This window comes from Penicillium argentinense, assembly GCF_028826775.1.
Source record: "Penicillium argentinense strain IBT 30761 chromosome Unknown utg000004l_segment0_segment0, whole genome shotgun sequence".
Classification (NCBI taxonomy): domain Eukaryota; kingdom Fungi; phylum Ascomycota; class Eurotiomycetes; order Eurotiales; family Aspergillaceae; genus Penicillium; species Penicillium argentinense.
Genome location: NW_026622663.1, coordinates 4,902,522 through 4,921,517, shown reverse-complemented (window position 1 = coordinate 4,921,517; position 18,996 = coordinate 4,902,522). Strand labels below are relative to the sequence as shown.

Below are 18,996 nucleotides of genomic sequence, written 5' to 3'. Positions count from 1 at the left end.
TATGCTGACGGGGTAGTCTACTGTACGAACTAATTTCCAGAGCCAGGAGGTTTACGCGAACAATTTCTGTGCTTTCATGTTATTCTCCGTATTTCCCACCGTGAGTTGTGCAATCAGACAGCATATCTAAAGCCTTGATCTTCGATATCTGTTAAATCCAACTCAATCTCGCCATTGGAAGGATGAGGGGTCACCGTGGTATTGGAATCTCTCCGCTTATTCTCCGTTAAATAAAGGTAACTAGGAATTATCAGCCGGCACCTAATAGGGAAAAAGCGCATTTAAGATCCTCACCGAAGAATTAGGGGAGCAAGCAAAAGCACAGAAAACGATGCTATCATGGCCGTAATTGCGGTAGGATACCCCCGCTTTTCTTCACTTCCTCGAAAGCAGTGGGGAGCTATAATATTGCCAGTACAGTAACTTGACAAGTCTGGTTAAAATTTGCCCTTGCTGTGTTTGGTGATGCAATGTGATACTCACCCCAAGAAGAGTAGAAATGTGACAGTGGTTTTCTTCGTGAATCCAGCGACATTGCCCCCAACCACGGAAAATGAGACCGCTAGGCTAGCCGCATTAGTATAGACAATCCAGATTGCTCCCACCCGACCCCACCTGCTGTGGCTGGGAAGAACGTAGACAAGGACGGTGCCGATGATGGAGGGAATGACACATAGGGACATGACGAGGAGACGGGCGTTTGGTATCTTCGTTGCAACCAAGCCACTGCATCAAAGACGGTCAGTAATTTTCAGCGATGAAGGGAAGCGGAAGGAATCAAACGCACCCGACTAGAAGCGACAAAATCTGTATGACGTGGGAAGGGATCCCAATGAGCTGCGTCTGCACGGGAGAGAAACCGAAGCCTCTGATGAGAAGACTGCTGAACTTACAGGCCGAGTCTGTGAGCACGTAGGCAGAGTTGATTATTTAGATAACGTACGTTTGACAATGAACCTGCCGGAATTGTATTGAATATTCCGATAATGAAGAATATGTACGTCTTCACATCCAGCGCCGCCTCTCTCACCTGATGCCACTTCCATTTTGAACGGAATGAGCTATTCCTCGAGTGATCCTGGAAGCTATCAGTAATTATGTGCAGGTATTCGGGGGAAAGCTCAATACCCGTAGTGTTGCATCTGTCCGCTCATGTTCGGTCAGGAATCTTGCCTGGCCGGGTGATGACGGAAATGCACAGGCAAAAAAAACTCCCCAAATAGCCGTGACCGATCCAAAGATAATATATAGCAGTCGCCAGGAGGCCACCGCAGTATGGGTATGGCCAAGTGCATAGCTCACCAATCCGCCAAATATGCCGAACACGGGAGTACCGAGAAACCAAAGGACTTGTCGAAGGGGTTGCTCTTCGAGTGTATACCAATGGGCTAAAGTAGAGCAGTCAGCGTGGAAAAAGTTCATTTCAAAGACAGACCCACCTATGATGACCAAAAAGCAGGGTGCTACAGCACCTTCCAGTGTCCCTAGAACAAACCGGCTGATCATAAGCCCAGCGAAACTGACACAAAAGTTGGACATCACCACAGTAACCCCCCAAGTAAATATTAAGAAGCCGAGGTACATGGAGATGGCGAATGAATGAAGCAGGCCGGCCAGGGGATACTCAAAAATCATGTACCCAAAATAAAAGATTGAGCCGACCCAACTGTACTCCTGTCCAAGGAGATGCTACAATGTTCAACTTGAGAGCCGAATTATGGAGCTATACGGAAGCAGCTGCTTACCGTATCAATGCGAAAAGTAAACACCGCCGCATACCCAAGCAACGCCTTGTCGAGAAACTGCAGGCCATAGGTGATGAACATCTGTTCCGTGTTAGACACGATCTCCTGTATTTAACACACGATGGGCCGCACTACTTACCAAGGGCAAAATGTGCATATCCAATTTGCGGAGGATGCGAGATCTGTGCGACGTCGTTTGTGCGCCTCTTGCTGCCTGCGGCATGGATTCGGGAAGCGACACAGGCTCAGGTCGGACAGCAGCAGAGGAACCAGTCTGAAGGTCCTTATCGACTTCCATTTTGTCTGAGCTCCTGCTGGATCGGAATGCACGATGAAGGAAAAGCGAAGGGAAAGTTAAGTTAGGTGATCTGTTACCGTGGGGGAGTTGTAGAGGCAGCAAGAGTGAAGGGGAAAATTGAAATCGAGGAGCCGGGCCACCACACCATCGCCCTTTGTATAGTTTCCCCATGGGAGATTGAATGACGCTGGTGACTGGCCATAAGTGAAAGCACTTCGGATCAGTCTGGGGAAAGTTGATCGCCCACTCGTCCATTTTGGGCGACACCTGCGATCGCGCATTTCGCTTAAACCGTGCAGATCGGCGACGCGGTACTTCATTCTACGTACCACCACTTCTTTTCCTGCCAACTGCTAGTACTACTAGTAGTACTCTATGTTCCCCCCCCCCAACAAGAAAAGGCAAGCAAGCCTGGTTACCATTCTTGCTTGATTATTGGCATTCTCCAGCAATCATCTTCGTTTTGGCAGAACACCCCTACTGGCCCTGACCAACTCTAGATCCTCATCCCGATGAGTTACTCCGCGATGAAGGGCAATTCCCGTTTGCTCTCAGAAGATTCGGCTGATGTTCCCATCATCAGCCTCCTTGATGTGACACGATTTGAACCCAGAAAGCTGGAGAAACGATGGCTGAATATCTGCGACACGGCATTGGGGCCTGTCAACTTACCCATCTTCGCGTACCGTGGGCGTCTTCCTGGGCCCACAGTGGGCATTACGGGCGCCGTCCACGGAAATGAAGTGAATTGCATCCCTGTTATTCAGCAATTCTTTGCGCGGTTGGAACAACAGCATGATAAAGATCAATCAACGTCATTTGCAGGCACAATTATCGGCGTTCCTGTGTTGAACGTGCCGGGTTTTTTGGATTCTGTGCGCTCATTTGACGGCCAGGACCTGAATAGACTGATGCCTGGGTATGTCCCAAAGCTGGTAACACTCATGATTATTATCTGCTAACAATGCCGCCCTTTCAGGAATCCCCTTGGGACAGCTTCGCAGCAATATGCAAACCGCATCTTCCAAGAGGTGGTGGTGCGGATGGACTACCTCTTCGACCTCCACACAGCATCTGCAGGCAGGCAGAACTCATTGTACGTTCGTGCAGATATGAAGAACCCTGAGATAAACCGCATAGCGGGCACTTTGGGCCTTCAGATTATTGTGCATAATTCCAGCCCTGGAGGGTCCCTTCGCGGATGCGCCCAAAGAAAAGGCATCAAAGCTGTGACAATCGAGGTATTTGGCCAGTCACATATCTTCACATATAACATGACCTGACTTTGATTACTAGATTGGGAATCCTAGCACTTTTCAGCAAGACCTGATTGAAAGAACAATTGATGGCATCTGCTCCGTCCTTACAACTCAGCTTGGCTATCCTCGTCTTCAGCAAAATGATACCAAGCAACATCAGGCCCCGATCATCTGCTGTCGAAGTGTGAGACCGGTCCCATACAATTGCTCAGATCTGCTGCATACTTACTGATTGGCTTTAGTACTGGATATTCTCACAGACTGCGGGTATACTCCAAGGTATGGCATTGATGAAAGTTGCATTCATTCATCGATTTCCGCTAAAGATATTCATTTTTGCAGTTTGCAAGAGAGTAGGCGATATTGTTGGCAAAGGTGAAGTCGTCGCAGAGATTCACTCGGTTTTTGGAACACTGTTGCAGAGTTTCACAGGGCCAGACAACTACAGTACAGTCGTTGTCGGGCTGGAGTCTAATCCAGTGGCCAAACTGGGAAATCGAATTGTGAGTCCTGGCCCTGTCTGTCGGTCTCTTTTTCTTTTGCTTTTTGGAACATACGAGCTATTCTGATGATTCATTACTAGGTTCATCTCGGAGTGATCGGCAACGAGTTCCTAGACGATGCGCACGACGGGCATCTTTGACGTTGGCTACTAGAAGAGCCGGAATGAGGGAAATCACCACAATTGCCAAGATAGTATACTTATGTGATGTGAATTCTAAATGTCTATGCGATTATCTCTATTAGGTATTGGTTTATCAATCAGCTCCGGAAAGCCTTTTGCAGGGCATCACACATCAGTGTAATGCAGCGCTTGCCCTCGGAAAGTGCGCCATCCATGGCCAGGAAAGGATGCGGCATGCCCTTCATCACCTGTAAATTGACCTCGACGCCAGCTTTCTGAAGTTTCTCGGCATACTGCTCGCCTTCGGTGCGCAACACATCCAACTCACCCACCATGACCAGGGCGGGCGGGAGCTGCGACCAGTCATCACCATAGAAGAGCGGGCTGGCTTCGGGGTTTGTACGATCGGCATGGTTGGGCAGGTAGTGGTCTCGGTACCAGATCATCTTCGGGGCCGGCAGGGCGGGGGTGCGCTCATAGCGGCGATAAGACTCGTTGTTGTCCACGGTGGCTGTGTTATCAGTCACCGGCACCGACAGCAATTGGGCCAGGAAATGCACCGGGGGCGACAGAGTGAGCGCTTTGTGAGTCATGATGGCCGCGAGATTGCCACCGGCCGAGGAGCCACCGGTAGCAATCTTCGACTTGTTGATGGACAGAGCGGCGGGTCCGTCCTGGATCAGCCAGAGCAGAGCCTCCCAGCAGTCGTGCACGGCGGCCGGCCACCGGTTTTCAGGTGCCAGACTGTCGAACCCCTCTGTTAGCATCAGGCGGGAGCATGAGGGCAATCGCTGGGAAGACTCACCGATAGTCGACGGTCACGACGACGCAATTGCCGCGCACACAGAGATTGGAGCAGACAACGTTCTCCGTGTCAATGTTGCCCAGCACCCAGCCACCCCCGTGGAAGTACAACATCACCGGCCACCCGCCCGCCGGGGTCTCTCCTTTCGGAGTGAAACAGCGGATCGGGATCGCGGGTCCCTCCGTCGCGCGGCGCGTCAAGGACAGATCCCGTGTCTGGCCGACCTCGAGCATGGGACCGGCACCCGGAATGAGGACTCCGCCAGTGCGCGATGCGGCCACGGGCTGGAGATGGACCTGTTGCTTGTCGATAACATGCTGGTTGTAGAAGTCGACATACTCAGGATCCAGCAGGTCCCGAACGGACTCGTGAAGGGGGTAGGGAGGTTGTGTGACACCGGCCATGGTAGCGACGATTGACAGGAAGACAAGGTGATCAAAGGAGAATTGGACCCTGGGAAGGTGTACGCGCGACGTAGATGTACGAGAGTCGTCAGAGTAGAGTCAGTCGGCCTCCACCCCCACGCGGACAGACATGTGCGGGGGAGCCGGGGGTCACCGCCTGTTGACAGTACATACTACACTAGCTTACCCTCTGTAGAGTACACGGCGAGCATCTGGCGGGGTCATGGTGGAGGCCAAAGACCCTCCTAGTCCCAGCCAAGCCTAGCGAGGGGCTTCGGCGCGTCCGACGCCCGGCTGGCAGGGGCGAGCCCGTGGTAGCGATCGGCTGGCGTGCAACGCGCCCCTCCGCCGCTGCGACTCTACACGGCTCCACTCGGCCCTTCTCCGAGCGTGGGATGCCCGAGGTAGGCATGATAGTGCCGGGCAAGCGGAAGTCGAGGACTGCAATAGCTACCGGGGCTGTGCAAGTAGAAGAATAGAAGATCTGACTGAAATATCAATGAATAGCATGAGAGCGCGTAAATGCTTGCTGCGAACACCAAAATTGTACTCGGTGCCATCTATAGCGCATGCATCAACACTGATACATAGGGCAATCATGTTTCATGACGAAATCCTGGCGGAGGCCTGCCTGTTCAATAGTCCTGCACATTCAGTTAGATCTTCTTCTGATAATTTTCACCTGTAGACTGAATTGGAATCGTGGGTTTGGACACAGCAACATGCCTTCAGACTCCGTAGCCCATTGACGAGCCGACATCTTCAAAATAGCAAAATGAGACAGGTCTCATTGGTTATCGACATAGCCCTGAATCCATCGAATAGGACCATTTGTCTGTCTATGCAGTACTAAACGCAATTGCATACGTCCATCCTCGCTATCATCCTAGACCCCCTTGCATGATAGAGAGCGGTCAGAGAGCGCGTCGAATGATGCTTGCAGGTTAGATCGGATGTCATCCATCCCAGCAGCCAGGTTGAAGAATGATGTCGTAGGTAGATTTTTCCTGTCAGACGTCCTTGTGCTACACAGATGTCGCAGTCGCGTCACATGTGTTGGTGTGGAATCAGCCACGATATACCTGAAATATAATTCATGCCATCGCCATTCCCAAGATGGGTCGATTGAGTCGGGTGTGCCATTATGATCAGCACCAGAGTACCAAAATGAGTATCATGAAAGAGAGAAAGTTTGAAATGTACAAGACTAATTGTAAAGAAATCGTCACCTGGATAACCCGTTGCCTTTCTTCCGACAAGGAGCTCTTGTGAAATACCGCTTTTTGCGTAATACCGATCAATAGCAAAGTATTATGTTCTCAAGATAGACTTCACTCTTTCGAAATCCTGACCTTCGTAGCTACGAAGGCCTGCTTCGAAATTTGTCATAGAAACTGCACCATAGCTGCGTCCCGAGGCACTGATATCGTTCATCTTACTGTCACAATGAATCGGAGTTGGGCTTCTCTCCTGGATGAACCTGGGGATAGCCTCATCTAGTGGTGCCTGAGGCATAATTTTTTTGGGTCGTTTGCACTACGCGTTTGCTGGTGCGCGTTTGTTGGGTACTTCAGCCCTCTTTTTCTGGCGGACTTTCTTTCTTTCTCCTTCCTTCTTCATCTTCTAGATTCTCGTCTGTAGGCACCGAATGAATTTGTTTCTTTCGAACGGCCCGTAACATGCACGACCTCTCATCTCGTAGGGCAGTGCCAGGAACACCAATCCGGCCATAATTAACAAATGCTGCGGAGATCCAGATCGGCATGCTTGTCTGCACGCCCACATAAGCGGCATTATAAGGCCCATTAAGCCAGAGAATCGGTTCACTAAGCCTACCAGACCATTGTCGGTACCGCGAATAGGCGCCGGGAAAAGTTCAGGGGTGTACGAATAGAGCAATCCTTAAGACGAGATTTGGAAAAAGGCAATTAATTATACAGGAGAACCCGAGCACGCTGGTCGGTGTCTCGGCTCTCATGAATAGAAACAGGAAAACTCCGGTACATAGACAGGTAGTCGCTCCAGTGCCTTTGCGTCCGATGCATTTCATCTCAACGGTAAATCCGCCAATCACGGAGGCAGGGATCCCACAAACGACCTAAATCGCGTAGTTGCGGTATGTATAAACCCACCCGAGCTGACACCTTCTGCCTCCAAGTAAATGGGAATGAAGTGGTTGTACAGAGGGTATGCTATTCCAATTGAGCACCATAGGAAGAGCATTAGTCCGGTGGACAGCGCCATCTGAGACGTGGAGAAAAGAGCCATGAGGCGATGAGGGGCCCGTTTAGGATTGCTCTGCGCAGGACATTATTGTTGGTGCGGGTGTGCCCCCCGGCTCGTCGGAGTCAGACTTTTGCAAACTCGCTGAGATGGAATCGATTGATCCGTAGTGAGCCACGTGGTCGTGCCATTCCTCTCCGCAATATTTTGAATCACATCGGTTACATGACGGTCATTCTCCGTGTCTAGAAGATATATCGGAGACTCGTGAATTCGGAAGAGTCACCGGCCAAGTCCCAAACGTCCAGTAAGTATACGGCCAGTCAAGGTTATTTTGAAAGGTACAGTCCTCCGATGAGCAGGTAGAGTTTACAATCAAAGGCTTGGCAAGCCGTTAGTTCATGCGTAGTACACCTTTGTATTTAGGGCGGGGCTTACCATGCGATCAAGCCCGCGACGGCTTGGCCCAGGGACCAGAAGCCCGACTGCATCGTCAGCAGATATTGGTGGGTTGCGGCGTAAGTTCGAGGGGGGATGGCACTCACCACGGGCTGGTTTCCATCGGTCCCGAGCGCAACGACTGCACAAAACAGTGAGATCGAAAAGAAGTTGGGGGCCCCAGTCCCAACCATTCCCCCGATCGCCGAAATCAGAAGAGTGACGTTAAGCGTGAGGCGCCGACCAGTAAAGTCAGCAGTCATGGGCCACACACTGGCTCCAATCACAAGACCTGCGTACATGGACACTGTCAGAAAGCAATCTGGTTGACTGCAAATTCCCTCTGAACGGGTGGGCTGATGATCGTTATGGGTTGCATCCAAAACTATGGGAAGGGGGGATTTAGCGTCCATATGGTATCTTCACGTGGCAGATGATGGACAAGGTGATGTTTGCACGCATATTATCAACGAACCATCCTGGGCCAGTAGTCAGAAAGACCAGCCATTTGTATTTCCCCATGCCCAGATCGATCCAGGCCTCATTCATGACTGCGGCCTTGACATCGTACGCGGCATCTACTCTAGGAAAGTTGAAATCTAGGCATCGAGGGGTGGCTCGATCTGCCCCGTTTCAGAAAGTGCAGGCGCTGTAAGAGCCGACGAGCCACATTGAAGAACTGAAGAAACGAAGCACCACCGCGGCCGTGAAAAGTACGACCAGGATCCACTCACGTGGCTTGATATACGGTGCGTCGTGACCATTCGGGTGATATGTTCATCGCAGGCTATTGTTGGGTTTTCGGTAGGCATATTCCGCACGTCGAGATAAGCCCCAGTTCAATGCAGCCTGGCCAGGTGACGAGTTGGAGCCAGATCCGAAGTTGCGCCTCGCAGATACGAACGCTTCAATGTACATGGTTTGTATTCTCTGACTTCTGCTCTGCCAGAACCTCCCAATTCGAATTTTGGCCGTGGTGAATCAGGGAAATTTTGGTGCCCAGGACAGGAACGTGGATTGACCTTACCATACCCTAGGGAGTCGGAGGACCAAGCGATTTGGGGATTGCCAGCATCAAAGGATCCGGGTAAACCCAGACCCTCGCAGTCGCAGTAATCAGATCAATACTGAGTGATCCAGCCCCGAGCGGTCCAGCAAGAGTAGGTCGACGGTCGGCGCGGGTCGAATGTGATGGATGAGGTAGTGCAATCCCCGCGGCGGGCGGGCGGCTCCAATGCCCCGAATGCGGTGAGGATCGGCGCAGGGTACCGTAGAATCTACCCAACACGAGCAGAGTATACGAATAGTGCACTGGGAGCGAAGACGTGAGGAAGTCCCAGCACGGAACAGCTGGTTGGGGTAATGGGGACTTGGTCGGGCTTCAGCCGGACTATTGTCTTTGTCGGCGGTTCATATTGTCCAGCCTGGCAACTGGGCCGAACCGTTGTTGATTCGTCGTTGAACCACCAAGTCATTGTATAAATGGCTCACACAATCAGTACATAAACCCATCACTTCCACGGCGAAACAGTAATTTCTGCTTACTGTTTATTCCTCCAGACTTGCATTTCTCTCCTGAGAGCCAAACTTCATTCAGAAGAACCATCTTTATCGTACCAACAACAGCAACCATGGCTCCATCCGTGGCTCTGGACCCGCATGTCGAATATGGCCGTGATCAGCCAACCATGTTCAGTGCCAAGAGGCATATCGACTACTCACCACCAGCGGAGATTCTCCAAATGAAGGATTTGGGCCAGAATGCGACGGAGCTGTCGTCCGTGGCCTCAACAGTGCCTTTCCCGTTGCTCTCCCACGAGGCGGTCCTGCAGCATCGCCGTGAGATATTTAGCGACGATGTGCTCGACAACTGCATGCACCACACGAGGCCAGGGTCAGTCCAGATCAGGGGCATGGCGCCTCGTTATGCATCGTTCATTCACGAGTTCTGGCATTCCCCCGAAGTCTTGAAGATCATTAGTGACAATGCGGGAGTCGAGCTGGTGCCGGCGATGGACTATGAGATCAGTCACACCAACGTGCAACTGGGACCGGGCGGCTTGGATGTGGTACGCAAGTCTCCCATTGAGCCCCCCATGGCGACGGAGGAAGCGATTGCCAAATTCGAGAAGGAAAAGTCCAAGCTCCGAGCGGTGACCGATCAAAGTAAGCCCATTATCGAATGGCACCGGGATTCCCATCCATTTGTGTGCGTGGTAATGTTGTCCGATGCCCGTCACATGGTGGGAGGCGAGACGGAGCTGAAAAGGGCCGATGGCTCCACGCTGAAGGTCAAGGCTCCTCAGATGGTTTGTTGATCACTTCACCAAAAATAAAGTCCTGGCGGCTAACACTGTATGAAGGGCTGTGCCGTCATCCTCCAAGGTCGATATATCACCCACACTGCAGCACCAGCTGCGAATATGCCGGAGCGTGTCACCATTGTGACCTCCTTCCGGCCCAAGAATCCTACGCTGCTCGATGAAACTACAAACGCGAATGTCCGCAATAAGTCCCACTTGACCGAGCTCTATTACCAGTGGTCCACGTACCGTTTGGATGTACTGGCGCAGAGGGCCCATATTGCGGCCCAGAGCTTGCGAGAAAAGTACGAGAAGCACATCAAGGAGTCAGACTCGGACGGCAAGAAAGGCTTGTGTCGAGTGGAGACGGTCAATGTTAAGGATCTGGAAGCCTGGGCGGAGGGTCAGATCAAGTACATCGAAGAGACACTGCAAGAGATGCAGCCATTGGGCCAGTAGAACGGACGGGCAGGTCACAGTTGTCATTTGATTCCGCTAATCTATCACACTCGTCAATTCTACCCAAACAGAAACACATCATTTTCTACCAGTTCCTCCGAGTCCATGCGGTCCAAACGATTCCATCCGGCAACCAGAACTTCCTGTAATCGTTCAAAATGTTTCATTTGAAACCTCTGTTCCAAGGATCGTAGACGGGTGAGCAGGTACTGTCGGGAAGGACTACTAGCAGCCGATAGTCCTGGTCCGATGATACCAATTGGCCAGAGAAGTGCATTTTCAAAGCTGGAGCCATCGGGTACCTGCGAAATGAGGAAAGTAGCATGGCAGGCTAGATCTGCGATCTCCAATCCACACTGAGACATTGCATTCTGCCCTTGTCGCCGGCATCGAGTTTGCCTCAGGTAGAGCTTTGCGGTGTAACTATAGATGGCAGACATGAGGAATATGTGATCTGGCTCATTAACTTGGGAGGATTGGTCAGTGTCGACGGATCTTGTAATTTCTGATCCAGGGGAACGCGGCACGGTCAAGACGGAGAAGCTTGGAAGCCAATCCAGCCGGCTGTCCCAAAGACCAATGCTCGCATCTGAGACCGTCTCAGTTCCAGCACTGATCTGGGCGATGAGGTATGGGTAGTAGAAGCGATCTCGCGAGGACAAATCTCCCGGGACAAGGGAAGTGTCCAGAATCCCGTTGAACAGACTCTTGCCAGACCCGGGTTGTCTGACCGAAGACATTCCCTGGGGCCGAAGGTAGAAATTAGATAGCGTGGAAGTACCTTGCGCAGTAGACTGCACGAGATCATTATATAAGAACAAGTTGTGGATAAAGCCAAAGGCGAGCCGCTGCTGATGGCCACGCAGGATCGATTGAAAAACCTCTTGGTTGTGCGGTGTTTCCAATCGATCAAACAGTCCGGCCAAAAAAGAGAGGTGCGGCATCCAGTTGGCCTTTCCGTCACCCATCAGCTTTTCATATAGGAGAAGGCAGATGCATGATGCAAGGGTGTAGAGGATATTGCCGTGGTTGCCCGTGCCTGCCATCGAGCGTCCCGTAGGCCTTGATTGATTGGAATCCATGAGAGATTCGGAGTAGATCAGGATGTTCCGACAGCCTTCCAGTGCCCGATGGCGTGCACACAGCGTTGCCTTGATAATCTCCTGGTCGCGATGGGCCCCCAGCTGGGCGCCACTCAGCGCCAGCACCGCGTTCATCACGGTCTGGTTTTCGACAGCGAGAGGAAGCAGGATCGAGAGAAAAGGATTCATCGGGCCGCTGCATGTCGGATAGATGCGTGAGAATCGTTGGATGTAATGGTCCAAAAGAAACAATTCGTGCGTCGTGAGCGCGGCCTTGGCCGCCGCCTGGAAGGGCGCGACGATGACCGTTCCTAGGTCTGTCGGGGCGCTTCTGCTGGGTCCCTGATCGGAAGTGACACCCAACGCCATCGATTGAGTTCTGGAAGGCGTATCGATGCATTCTGATCCAGATCCTGGGGCGGCTGATATTGTTTTACGAGGGCCTCTCCTCTGCATTCCTTTCCTCCTTGCATCGTCCTCCCAGACTAATTTGGTTCCACGATCGCAAACCAATCCCAGGCGCACGCAGTTTCTGCACGGGAAGCTTTCTCCGTCACACTTCTTTTTGCTAGGCCCGTGGTGCATTAGTCGAGATTCGATCTGTGCTGCGGGTCCCAGTATCAAGAGGTATACCGATTTCGACATGTCCAACACCCAGATCGGGTCCGTCTCATCTGTTGACTAGCAATGTCCATTCTCACAATAATTTCAGAGTTTCTGTTTCCAGGTAGACGAGGCTATGCGTGGCGAGCTCAAACCCAGACGTCCGGGGGCGATGCGTGGTACTTCTATCGGCGCGGAGCCGAGGTGGAGAATGGCCAGCGATCTGTGCAGGCGCAATCCAGGGCCAATGTACCAATAAACTTTGAAAAAGCCAACATGCGCAATGAGAATACGAGCTGCGCTAGGGTACCTTTGTGTAAGAGTATGTGTATACGAACTAGATACTGGTACCCTATGGATGATAGATGCAAGTGTACCTTAGGGTATCATTCAATCTTGTGAAATGCTGCTTCATGTTGGAATCCAGGTGCTGGAGGACCTAATTGGGTTTAGATTGATGCCGTATTGCCTTGTTTTGTAGTCAGTCCGCTTGCCCCCATAAATTGCCAGAACAGGGGCTTCACAGCAATTCAGACCTCTACCACCCCATTGGTTGTGGGATATATCCACTTCTTCGTTGTTTGCGACACTTCATAAGGAATGGTCACGTGATTGAACATCTCGAGCACACTAGTCGCAACACAGGGTGTAGTGGATATATGCTTCAACCAATGGAATTTAAAAAGAGAGTCTGAATTACTGTATAACTAGCCCCTATCCGGCAATAGTTATGTTTATGAATCCTGTCGTGTGTTATTTGATTTGATTATGCTTTCTAGTTTTCTCTACTATTTTCGCGCAAAGTATGAATTCAGTTCGAAATCTAGACGTTAGTCACTGTTTAAATTCATAAGATCCGTTTCTTGGGACATCATCTATTTCTCGACCCGTTAATTGTGCTGTAGACACCTTCCTCGTTCGCACACTGCATTTTACTATGTACTGACCGCCAAGGATCTTCTTCGGTCAACTCTGGGAAAGACATTGGCTAGTGGATTCAAGATCAAGATCTTCGCTGCTGATTACCCTTCTCGGTTCGGGTTCTGTTAACCCACGTTGCTCCCCACCTTGTCTGTGTGACCTCACCCGCCGATCCTATGCGTGATACTTATGCATCAGAACACTGACAACCTGGAAACATCCGGAGGGTCCGCAAGTTCAGGCGAGCACTACAAGATAAATGGGGAAGAATCTAAGCGTGATCAATCGTCAACAGAACAATTTGAAAAATCCATGTCTTTATAAACAGCGGACTTGGATGGAATTTGCAGCCGTACTTAGCAAGGACTTCTAACGCTATGATTCGCGAGCAGCGAGTGATCGATGGTCTCCTCATGCAGCAAAAGATCTGCATGTTCGCTTACAAAAGCATGCATATATATGCAAATCATGGTCATTGTACAGCAAATCCTGCGGGGCTTCGCCTGTTGTCACAGGTTTGGGTCCGATGTAGGTGAAAATGTAGTGGTGGGATCTCGGACATAAAAATGTAAGGACAATGCCCTCGAAGCTACACGGTTGTTCCAAAGGTGTGGATGCTACTAGTACTTCTTCCCCATCAGTGCCTCAGATGCTCAAAATAATGCGCGGCATACGGTCATGGCTTTTAATCCTTCTTCCTTGTTTTGCCTTTCCATCCGTCTATGCACTTTCCATACCGCCTCCTTCTCAGGACTCCTGGTATCATCAGCCTGAAAACATTAGCTCTTACTCAGCTGGGGAGGTGGTCCGTTCTCGAGAAGTAGCGCCACAACTTGAACCACTTTTGTCACTTCCGGTCGACATATCTGTTAAGACTGTCACACAATATCTCTTCAGAACGACAGATAGCCTCGGGAATGCCGTTGCTTCTGTCACTACCTTGATCGAGCCTTTCAACTCCGATCCATCAAAGTTATTAGGATATCAAGCATTTTACGACAGTTCCTCCATTGACTGCAGTCCTTCATATACCCTGCGTGCCAAGAAACAGGACTTGGGAGCGACCGTGTCTGGTCTGAATGTGTCTTTGGACATACCATTTGTGAGACTACCCATTACGATTTGGTTTTATTCCCCCAAGGATTCTAACCCGACATAGATGGCGGCTGCTCTGAATCTAGGCTGGTGGGTTTTCACAACGGATTATGAGGGTCTCGATGCGCAGTTTTCAGTCGGGTTCCAGTCCGGCCATGCTGTCCTGGATTCGGTGCGCGCGATACTACACGAGGGACCCAATATTGGCTTATCAGAGAGCCCGCTCTATGCTCTCTGGGGATACTCGGGCGGTGCGCTGGCCAGCTCCTGGGCAGCAGAACTTCAACCAGCCTATGCACCAGAACTCAACTTTGCGGGAGTAGCCTTGGGGGGACTGACACCAAATGTTAGCTCCGTACTTCGAACGATAAACAAGGGATCAAACGCGGGGCTGGCATTCTCCGGGATCTACGGGCAGGCAAAAGCGTACCCCAACATGACCCATTGGTTGAGCTCAAATCTTCTACCATCGAAATCAGAAGATTTCTACACCCTTGCTGGAGGGTGCCTCTCTCAGTCCAGCGGCGATGGAGCGAGCCAGGATATTTTTAGTTACTTCAAGGACGGAGAAGCATCGTTCTTCCAAGCTGTCCCTCGGTCGATCTTCCAATGGTCCGGCCAAATGGGAGTTCATGGCATCCCAAGAGCTCCCTTATTTGCCTATAAAGCAACGAGTGATGAAATCAGCGTTGTGGCCGACACAAATCTACTCGTGAAAAGGTATTGCTCCGACGGTGCACGGATTGAATATCATCGAGACTTGGTTGGAAACCATGAGACAGAAGCCATAACAGGCTCTGCAAGTGCCCTTCAATGGCTAAATACCCGGTTGAATGGAGATCAGGTAGAGGATGGATGTGCTACAGAAGATGTGGTACTATCGTCACTTAGTATAGGAACTGCAGCAGTTCTGGGCGAGCAGATATTTTCTATCCTCCAATCTGCTATTGGTGGAATGCTGTGAGAGGAAACACCTTGACCAAAGTTATTTCATTCCGATCCACTACTTTAGCACATCAGCCAGCTTAGGGTAAATAATATGGTAATTGAAATCATCGAACAAGTGTAATTGATTTGTATATTATCTTAAATATACAACTTTCCGTGTTGCTGTTCGCTACACCAGCCGTTTTGAATCATGTTGTTCAACAATTTCCTATGACATTTGGATACCCTATCAAAGCCATACCACAGAAGATATCAGATGCATAGAGAAATCCGATGCCTAGATACAAGTATGCAGATGACGCAGGACACAGACACGTCAATGGGATTGCTTGGGCTTTGAAAACCGCACATTCTCAGTCTTCCACATCATCGCGACCGCCAGTAACTGGGCCACGGAAAAGGCACCTGCGAGTTTCATCTGCGCGCCATAGGCCAACGCGTAGACCTCTTGGACACGGACCTGAACGTCTGGCGATAGAGCTCGGATAAACTGGGTCGTTTTTAACAAAGCTGCAAGCTCCGAAGGGCCCAGGATTGATGCCAGTCGGCTTTTTAGGTAATGGTTGAGGATCGAGGTGGATGCGGCGACCCCTAACACGCCTCCCAGTGTTCTAAATTGAATGCCGATCCCAACGGCGGCGGCTTGGTCCTTTTGGTCTACCACAAGGGGAGCTGCCATGTAGAAGGCAGCTACACTCAGTCCGACACCCAGACCAGCCAACACCAGATATCCAAACTGACCAAGCCAGAGGTGTGTGGCCGGACTAATCTCTGAGTACAGAAACAAGCCCGTGATCTCACAGGCAATACCAGCTAATGTGATATAGGTGAACGGAATCGCCAGTCTTCCAGCCAGGATAGAGCAGGCTATGATGCCGAGGGGGCAGCTCACTGAGAAGGAGAGCAGCTTCACCCCGGCCCCGATTGGAGTGCTTCCATTGACAATTTGAAACCGCTGAGGGACATTTATAATGCAAACAAACAACGGCAGTCCAGTTGTAAAAAACCCCCTATCACCGATTCATTAGAAACTGCCAAGGGGCAAGGGAGCACATTCACTAGGTCTACTCACAGAATGACGCCCATGAAAATCCGGTTTTGGGTCAGCCACCATGGAAACATCGGTGTAGTTGCTGGGCCACGAGTGGAAATAAACCATTCCCACCAGATAAATCCGAACCATGATAGCCCCGCAATAACGAAGAAGCTTATCACGAGTCCCGAGCTCCAGGCATACTCCGAATTTCCTTCCTGGAGAGCCGCGATGATAAAGGAGGAGGCAGATAACGTCAAAAGGGTGCCGGGGATATCGACGCGGCCAAAAAAGGATTTGGTCGTCTGCCAGTTCTGCCTTTTCCTTGTCGGTGACAGCTCCCCCGATGGCGGGTTGGGGAAATGGGATGGAATTGTACAGAATATGAGAACCCATGAGATGGCCCCAGCCGGAACACTGCATCACAATTGTTAGATTCGATACGGAGCAGGTGGTCGCGAACATACTTGTAGAGAAAAACCCAGCGCCAGCTCCCGCTGTTGGCAATCGCGCCTCCAAGTAATGGTCCCAAAACAAGACCGAGCGATGAAATCCCGCCGGCGAGGGAGCTCACCTTGTCAAAGTGCTTATACGGAACTATCCGAACAAACGAAAACAATGTCAGGGAATAGACCCCTGCGCCGCCAAGCCCTTGGAAGGCCCGAAAAATAATACTGGCATGGAAGTTGAGTCAAGTGGCCCTGCGCATGACAGGAAGGAGAACCTACAGCTGGCTGAGGGTTTGCGACGCGGCGCAGCCGGCCGAAAACACCACGAAAAGAAACAGCGACGCGAGAACGGCAAACTTGACCCCAAGTATCGTACTGCAATTCGACCAGACGATCAGAAATCCTACAGTCAAAAAAATGAGCTTTGCCCCGGCAGAGTATCCTCGCTTCACCCCAATCTCGAGAGGAACGAAAACGGACCAGTATAGGTGAGCAGATACGATGTAATGATCCAACTGCTTTGACTCGAATTTTGGAGATCATCTGTAATGGTCACGAGCGATGTGCTCACAATGGTCGCCTCCAGGCACGTGAGAAAGAGAGCTAGGCCTAGCCTAGGGGCGATGGTGGTTAACGTGCACGATCGGGGATCGAGAAGCTTAAGGTGATTAGGGTAAGGTGGTTATCGTTATGCTTACCCGACTGCCCCCAGATATAGACGAACGCCATGCACCGCCCCGCCCCATTCGGCGGGCGCATTCGGGTTGGAACTGGAATCCTTGGACGCCATGAGTGATGCCAATCTCGAAAAATAACCACTCTTGCGTGCGCGGACAACCGTCAATGAGATTAAGGATCGAATATCCCCAGGAATGTTTTCGCAGGTTGAAAAATTTCGCCGGGGCCATGGCGAGTGGCCCCCGGGCAAGATATTGTTTATGTGAAAAGCGCATCCAACGACAAGGGTACATCGGTTTTGCAGCGTAACGATACGGTACGGTAACGGACCCCAATAATTGGGATTTCCATGCATTCCTTGCAGCCTCCTCAACTTCTCATCACATCACACGGCTAGTTCGCTCCCCCTCACACGGGCAAGCGAACTATTTGCATGACCCGCTTTCCGTATCTCGATGCGCTAGCCCCGATCCCATGAGGCTGGCGATACCCGAAGCTGGCGTGTACTGCGGGTATCGCCATCGCGCCCCATCGCGTTCTGTCTGATCTGCGATCTGTCAAAGTGGAATATTTGTCAACTCCATACAATCGAGAGGCTTCCTGTTCAGGCTATTCCTGGTGGCTGCTGTCAATCATGAACACTTCAGCATTGGCCAAGCATTAACTTGACTCTGGTTCTGGCGGCCGCTGTCGTCATGACATCTCATGGAGGAAGGGATGGGAGGATCCCTGAGTTGGCACCATATCGGAGGGGGCCACTTTCTTGCTTTAGTCTTGATACTGAATCGCGGCGTCAATGAACCACCACGTAAGTCCCCATTGCTTTCAACCTGCTTGTTTCTTTTTTTTTTTTTTTTTTTTTTTTTTTTTGAGCATCGGGGCTAGCGCATATGTATCGACGGAACAAAGCGGGTCGATCAGGCAGGTCGCTGACTAGTTGACTAGCTCATAGGCCATGGGGCTTGCCGCTGCGAGGGATGTCATCCGCGTAGCTCCGTCAATCCTAGCAAGGCTGCTTAGATCTGGCGTATAAAGAGCACCGGATCTGAAACTACCAAAGTTTAAAGTGCCCCGGCTACAGGCTGTTGTCTTTGACCATCGGTCATCCCCAACCTACGTGGCAGAGACTGTATGGGTGATTCATGCCCGACTCCAAAATTCCAGTCGACGCCAAAGATCTCATCAAAGCAATGTCTTGTCCATGGCCATGCAAGTGTATCCGTCTGCGAAATATTACGGGGCACATCTCATAAGAGTGGATGCTCATGTTGGATCGATCTGCCGTCTGGAGCACAAACCCCACCCTTCCACATCGCGCTCATGCTCTACCGATTTGTGCGATTAGGTAGACTGGCTTAAAATGTCAGTCCATTAATGTCACTGGACCCACATTAACGCCCTCGGAACGCCGTTCGATTCCCGGATCTGTGTTCGGTCTTCTCCGCTCATTCTTCTGAGCCTCTAACCCTACCCAACCCTTCGAGGACCCTTGCCTGCTAATGGAATCTATCGAGTGTTCGTCCACTCTTCTGAACAGCTATTCCCGGCCTCAGGACTAAGGCCATCTCCTCCTGATGATGCTATCGGGAATTTGGGTTATTGGTTCCCAGGTAGAGTCAGTATCTCTG

General features: G+C 51.0%; 11 protein-coding genes across 11 annotated transcripts; 3 read left to right on the top strand and 8 right to left on the bottom strand.

Annotated features, from left to right (window-relative positions):
- Positions 1-113: 113 nt before the first annotated feature.
- On the bottom strand, positions 114-1,046 carry N7532_004763 (uncharacterized protein; the record flags this gene model as incomplete). Its single annotated transcript, XM_056617257.1, has 5 exons — positions 114-261; positions 295-423; positions 484-726; positions 788-902; positions 944-1,046. 5 exons carry the CDS (start codon positions 1,044-1,046, stop codon positions 114-116), a joined length of 738 nt encoding a protein of 245 aa, XP_056477614.1.
- Positions 1,047-1,095: 49 nt separating this feature from the next.
- Positions 1,096-2,043, bottom strand: N7532_004762 (uncharacterized protein; the record flags this gene model as incomplete). The annotated part of the gene is made up of 3 exons (XM_056617256.1): positions 1,096-1,689; positions 1,746-1,826; positions 1,885-2,043. 3 exons carry the CDS (start codon positions 2,041-2,043, stop codon positions 1,096-1,098), a joined length of 834 nt encoding a protein of 277 aa, XP_056477613.1.
- Positions 2,044-2,555: 512 nt separating this feature from the next.
- On the top strand, positions 2,556-3,945 carry N7532_004761 (succinylglutamate desuccinylase/aspartoacylase family protein; the record flags this gene model as incomplete). The annotated part of the gene is made up of 6 exons (XM_056617255.1): positions 2,556-2,962; positions 3,023-3,284; positions 3,340-3,486; positions 3,545-3,581; positions 3,645-3,805; positions 3,886-3,945. The coding sequence occupies 6 exons, from the start codon at positions 2,556-2,558 to the stop codon at positions 3,943-3,945; spliced, it is 1,074 nt and encodes a 357-aa protein (XP_056477612.1).
- Positions 3,946-4,064: 119 nt separating this feature from the next.
- On the bottom strand, positions 4,065-5,136 carry N7532_004760 (alpha/beta hydrolase; the record flags this gene model as incomplete). Its single annotated transcript, XM_056617254.1, has 2 exons — positions 4,065-4,671; positions 4,733-5,136. The coding sequence occupies 2 exons, from the start codon at positions 5,134-5,136 to the stop codon at positions 4,065-4,067; spliced, it is 1,011 nt and encodes a 336-aa protein (XP_056477611.1).
- Positions 5,137-7,012: 1,876 nt separating this feature from the next.
- On the bottom strand, positions 7,013-7,404 carry N7532_004759 (membrane transporter; the record flags this gene model as incomplete). Its single annotated transcript, XM_056617253.1, has 2 exons — positions 7,013-7,234; positions 7,279-7,404. 2 exons carry the CDS (start codon positions 7,402-7,404, stop codon positions 7,013-7,015), a joined length of 348 nt encoding a protein of 115 aa, XP_056477610.1.
- Positions 7,405-7,446: 42 nt separating this feature from the next.
- Positions 7,447-8,099, bottom strand: N7532_004758 (MFS general substrate transporter; the record flags this gene model as incomplete). The annotated part of the gene is made up of 3 exons (XM_056617252.1): positions 7,447-7,604; positions 7,662-7,708; positions 7,798-8,099. The coding sequence occupies 3 exons, from the start codon at positions 8,097-8,099 to the stop codon at positions 7,447-7,449; spliced, it is 507 nt and encodes a 168-aa protein (XP_056477609.1).
- An 8-nt stretch (positions 8,100-8,107) lies between these two features.
- Positions 8,108-8,380, bottom strand: N7532_004757 (uncharacterized protein; the record flags this gene model as incomplete). The annotated part of the gene is made up of 2 exons (XM_056617251.1): positions 8,224-8,380; positions 8,108-8,182 (listed from the first exon to the last, which is right to left on the bottom strand). The coding sequence occupies exons 1-2, from the start codon at positions 8,344-8,346 to the stop codon at positions 8,108-8,110; spliced, it is 198 nt and encodes a 65-aa protein (XP_056477608.1). The 5' UTR covers positions 8,347-8,380.
- Positions 8,381-9,428: 1,048 nt separating this feature from the next.
- N7532_004756 (uncharacterized protein) lies at positions 9,429-10,559 on the top strand (the record flags this gene model as incomplete). Its single annotated transcript, XM_056617250.1, has 2 exons — positions 9,429-10,106; positions 10,161-10,559. The coding sequence occupies 2 exons, from the start codon at positions 9,429-9,431 to the stop codon at positions 10,557-10,559; spliced, it is 1,077 nt and encodes a 358-aa protein (XP_056477607.1).
- Positions 10,560-10,618: 59 nt separating this feature from the next.
- On the bottom strand, positions 10,619-12,010 carry N7532_004755 (uncharacterized protein; the record flags this gene model as incomplete). Its single annotated transcript, XM_056617249.1, has 1 exon — positions 10,619-12,010. One exon carries the CDS (start codon positions 12,008-12,010, stop codon positions 10,619-10,621), a length of 1,392 nt encoding a protein of 463 aa, XP_056477606.1.
- Positions 12,011-14,324: 2,314 nt separating this feature from the next.
- N7532_004754 (uncharacterized protein) lies at positions 14,325-15,224 on the top strand (the record flags this gene model as incomplete). Its single annotated transcript, XM_056617248.1, has 1 exon — positions 14,325-15,224. One exon carries the CDS (start codon positions 14,325-14,327, stop codon positions 15,222-15,224), a length of 900 nt encoding a protein of 299 aa, XP_056477605.1.
- A 300-nt stretch (positions 15,225-15,524) lies between these two features.
- Positions 15,525-17,480, bottom strand: N7532_004753 (major facilitator superfamily domain-containing protein; the record flags this gene model as incomplete). Its single annotated transcript, XM_056617247.1, has 6 exons — positions 15,525-16,218; positions 16,281-16,658; positions 16,709-16,915; positions 16,970-17,214; positions 17,262-17,304; positions 17,389-17,480. 6 exons carry the CDS (start codon positions 17,478-17,480, stop codon positions 15,525-15,527), a joined length of 1,659 nt encoding a protein of 552 aa, XP_056477604.1.
- Between the last annotated feature and the right edge of the window lie 1,516 nt (positions 17,481-18,996).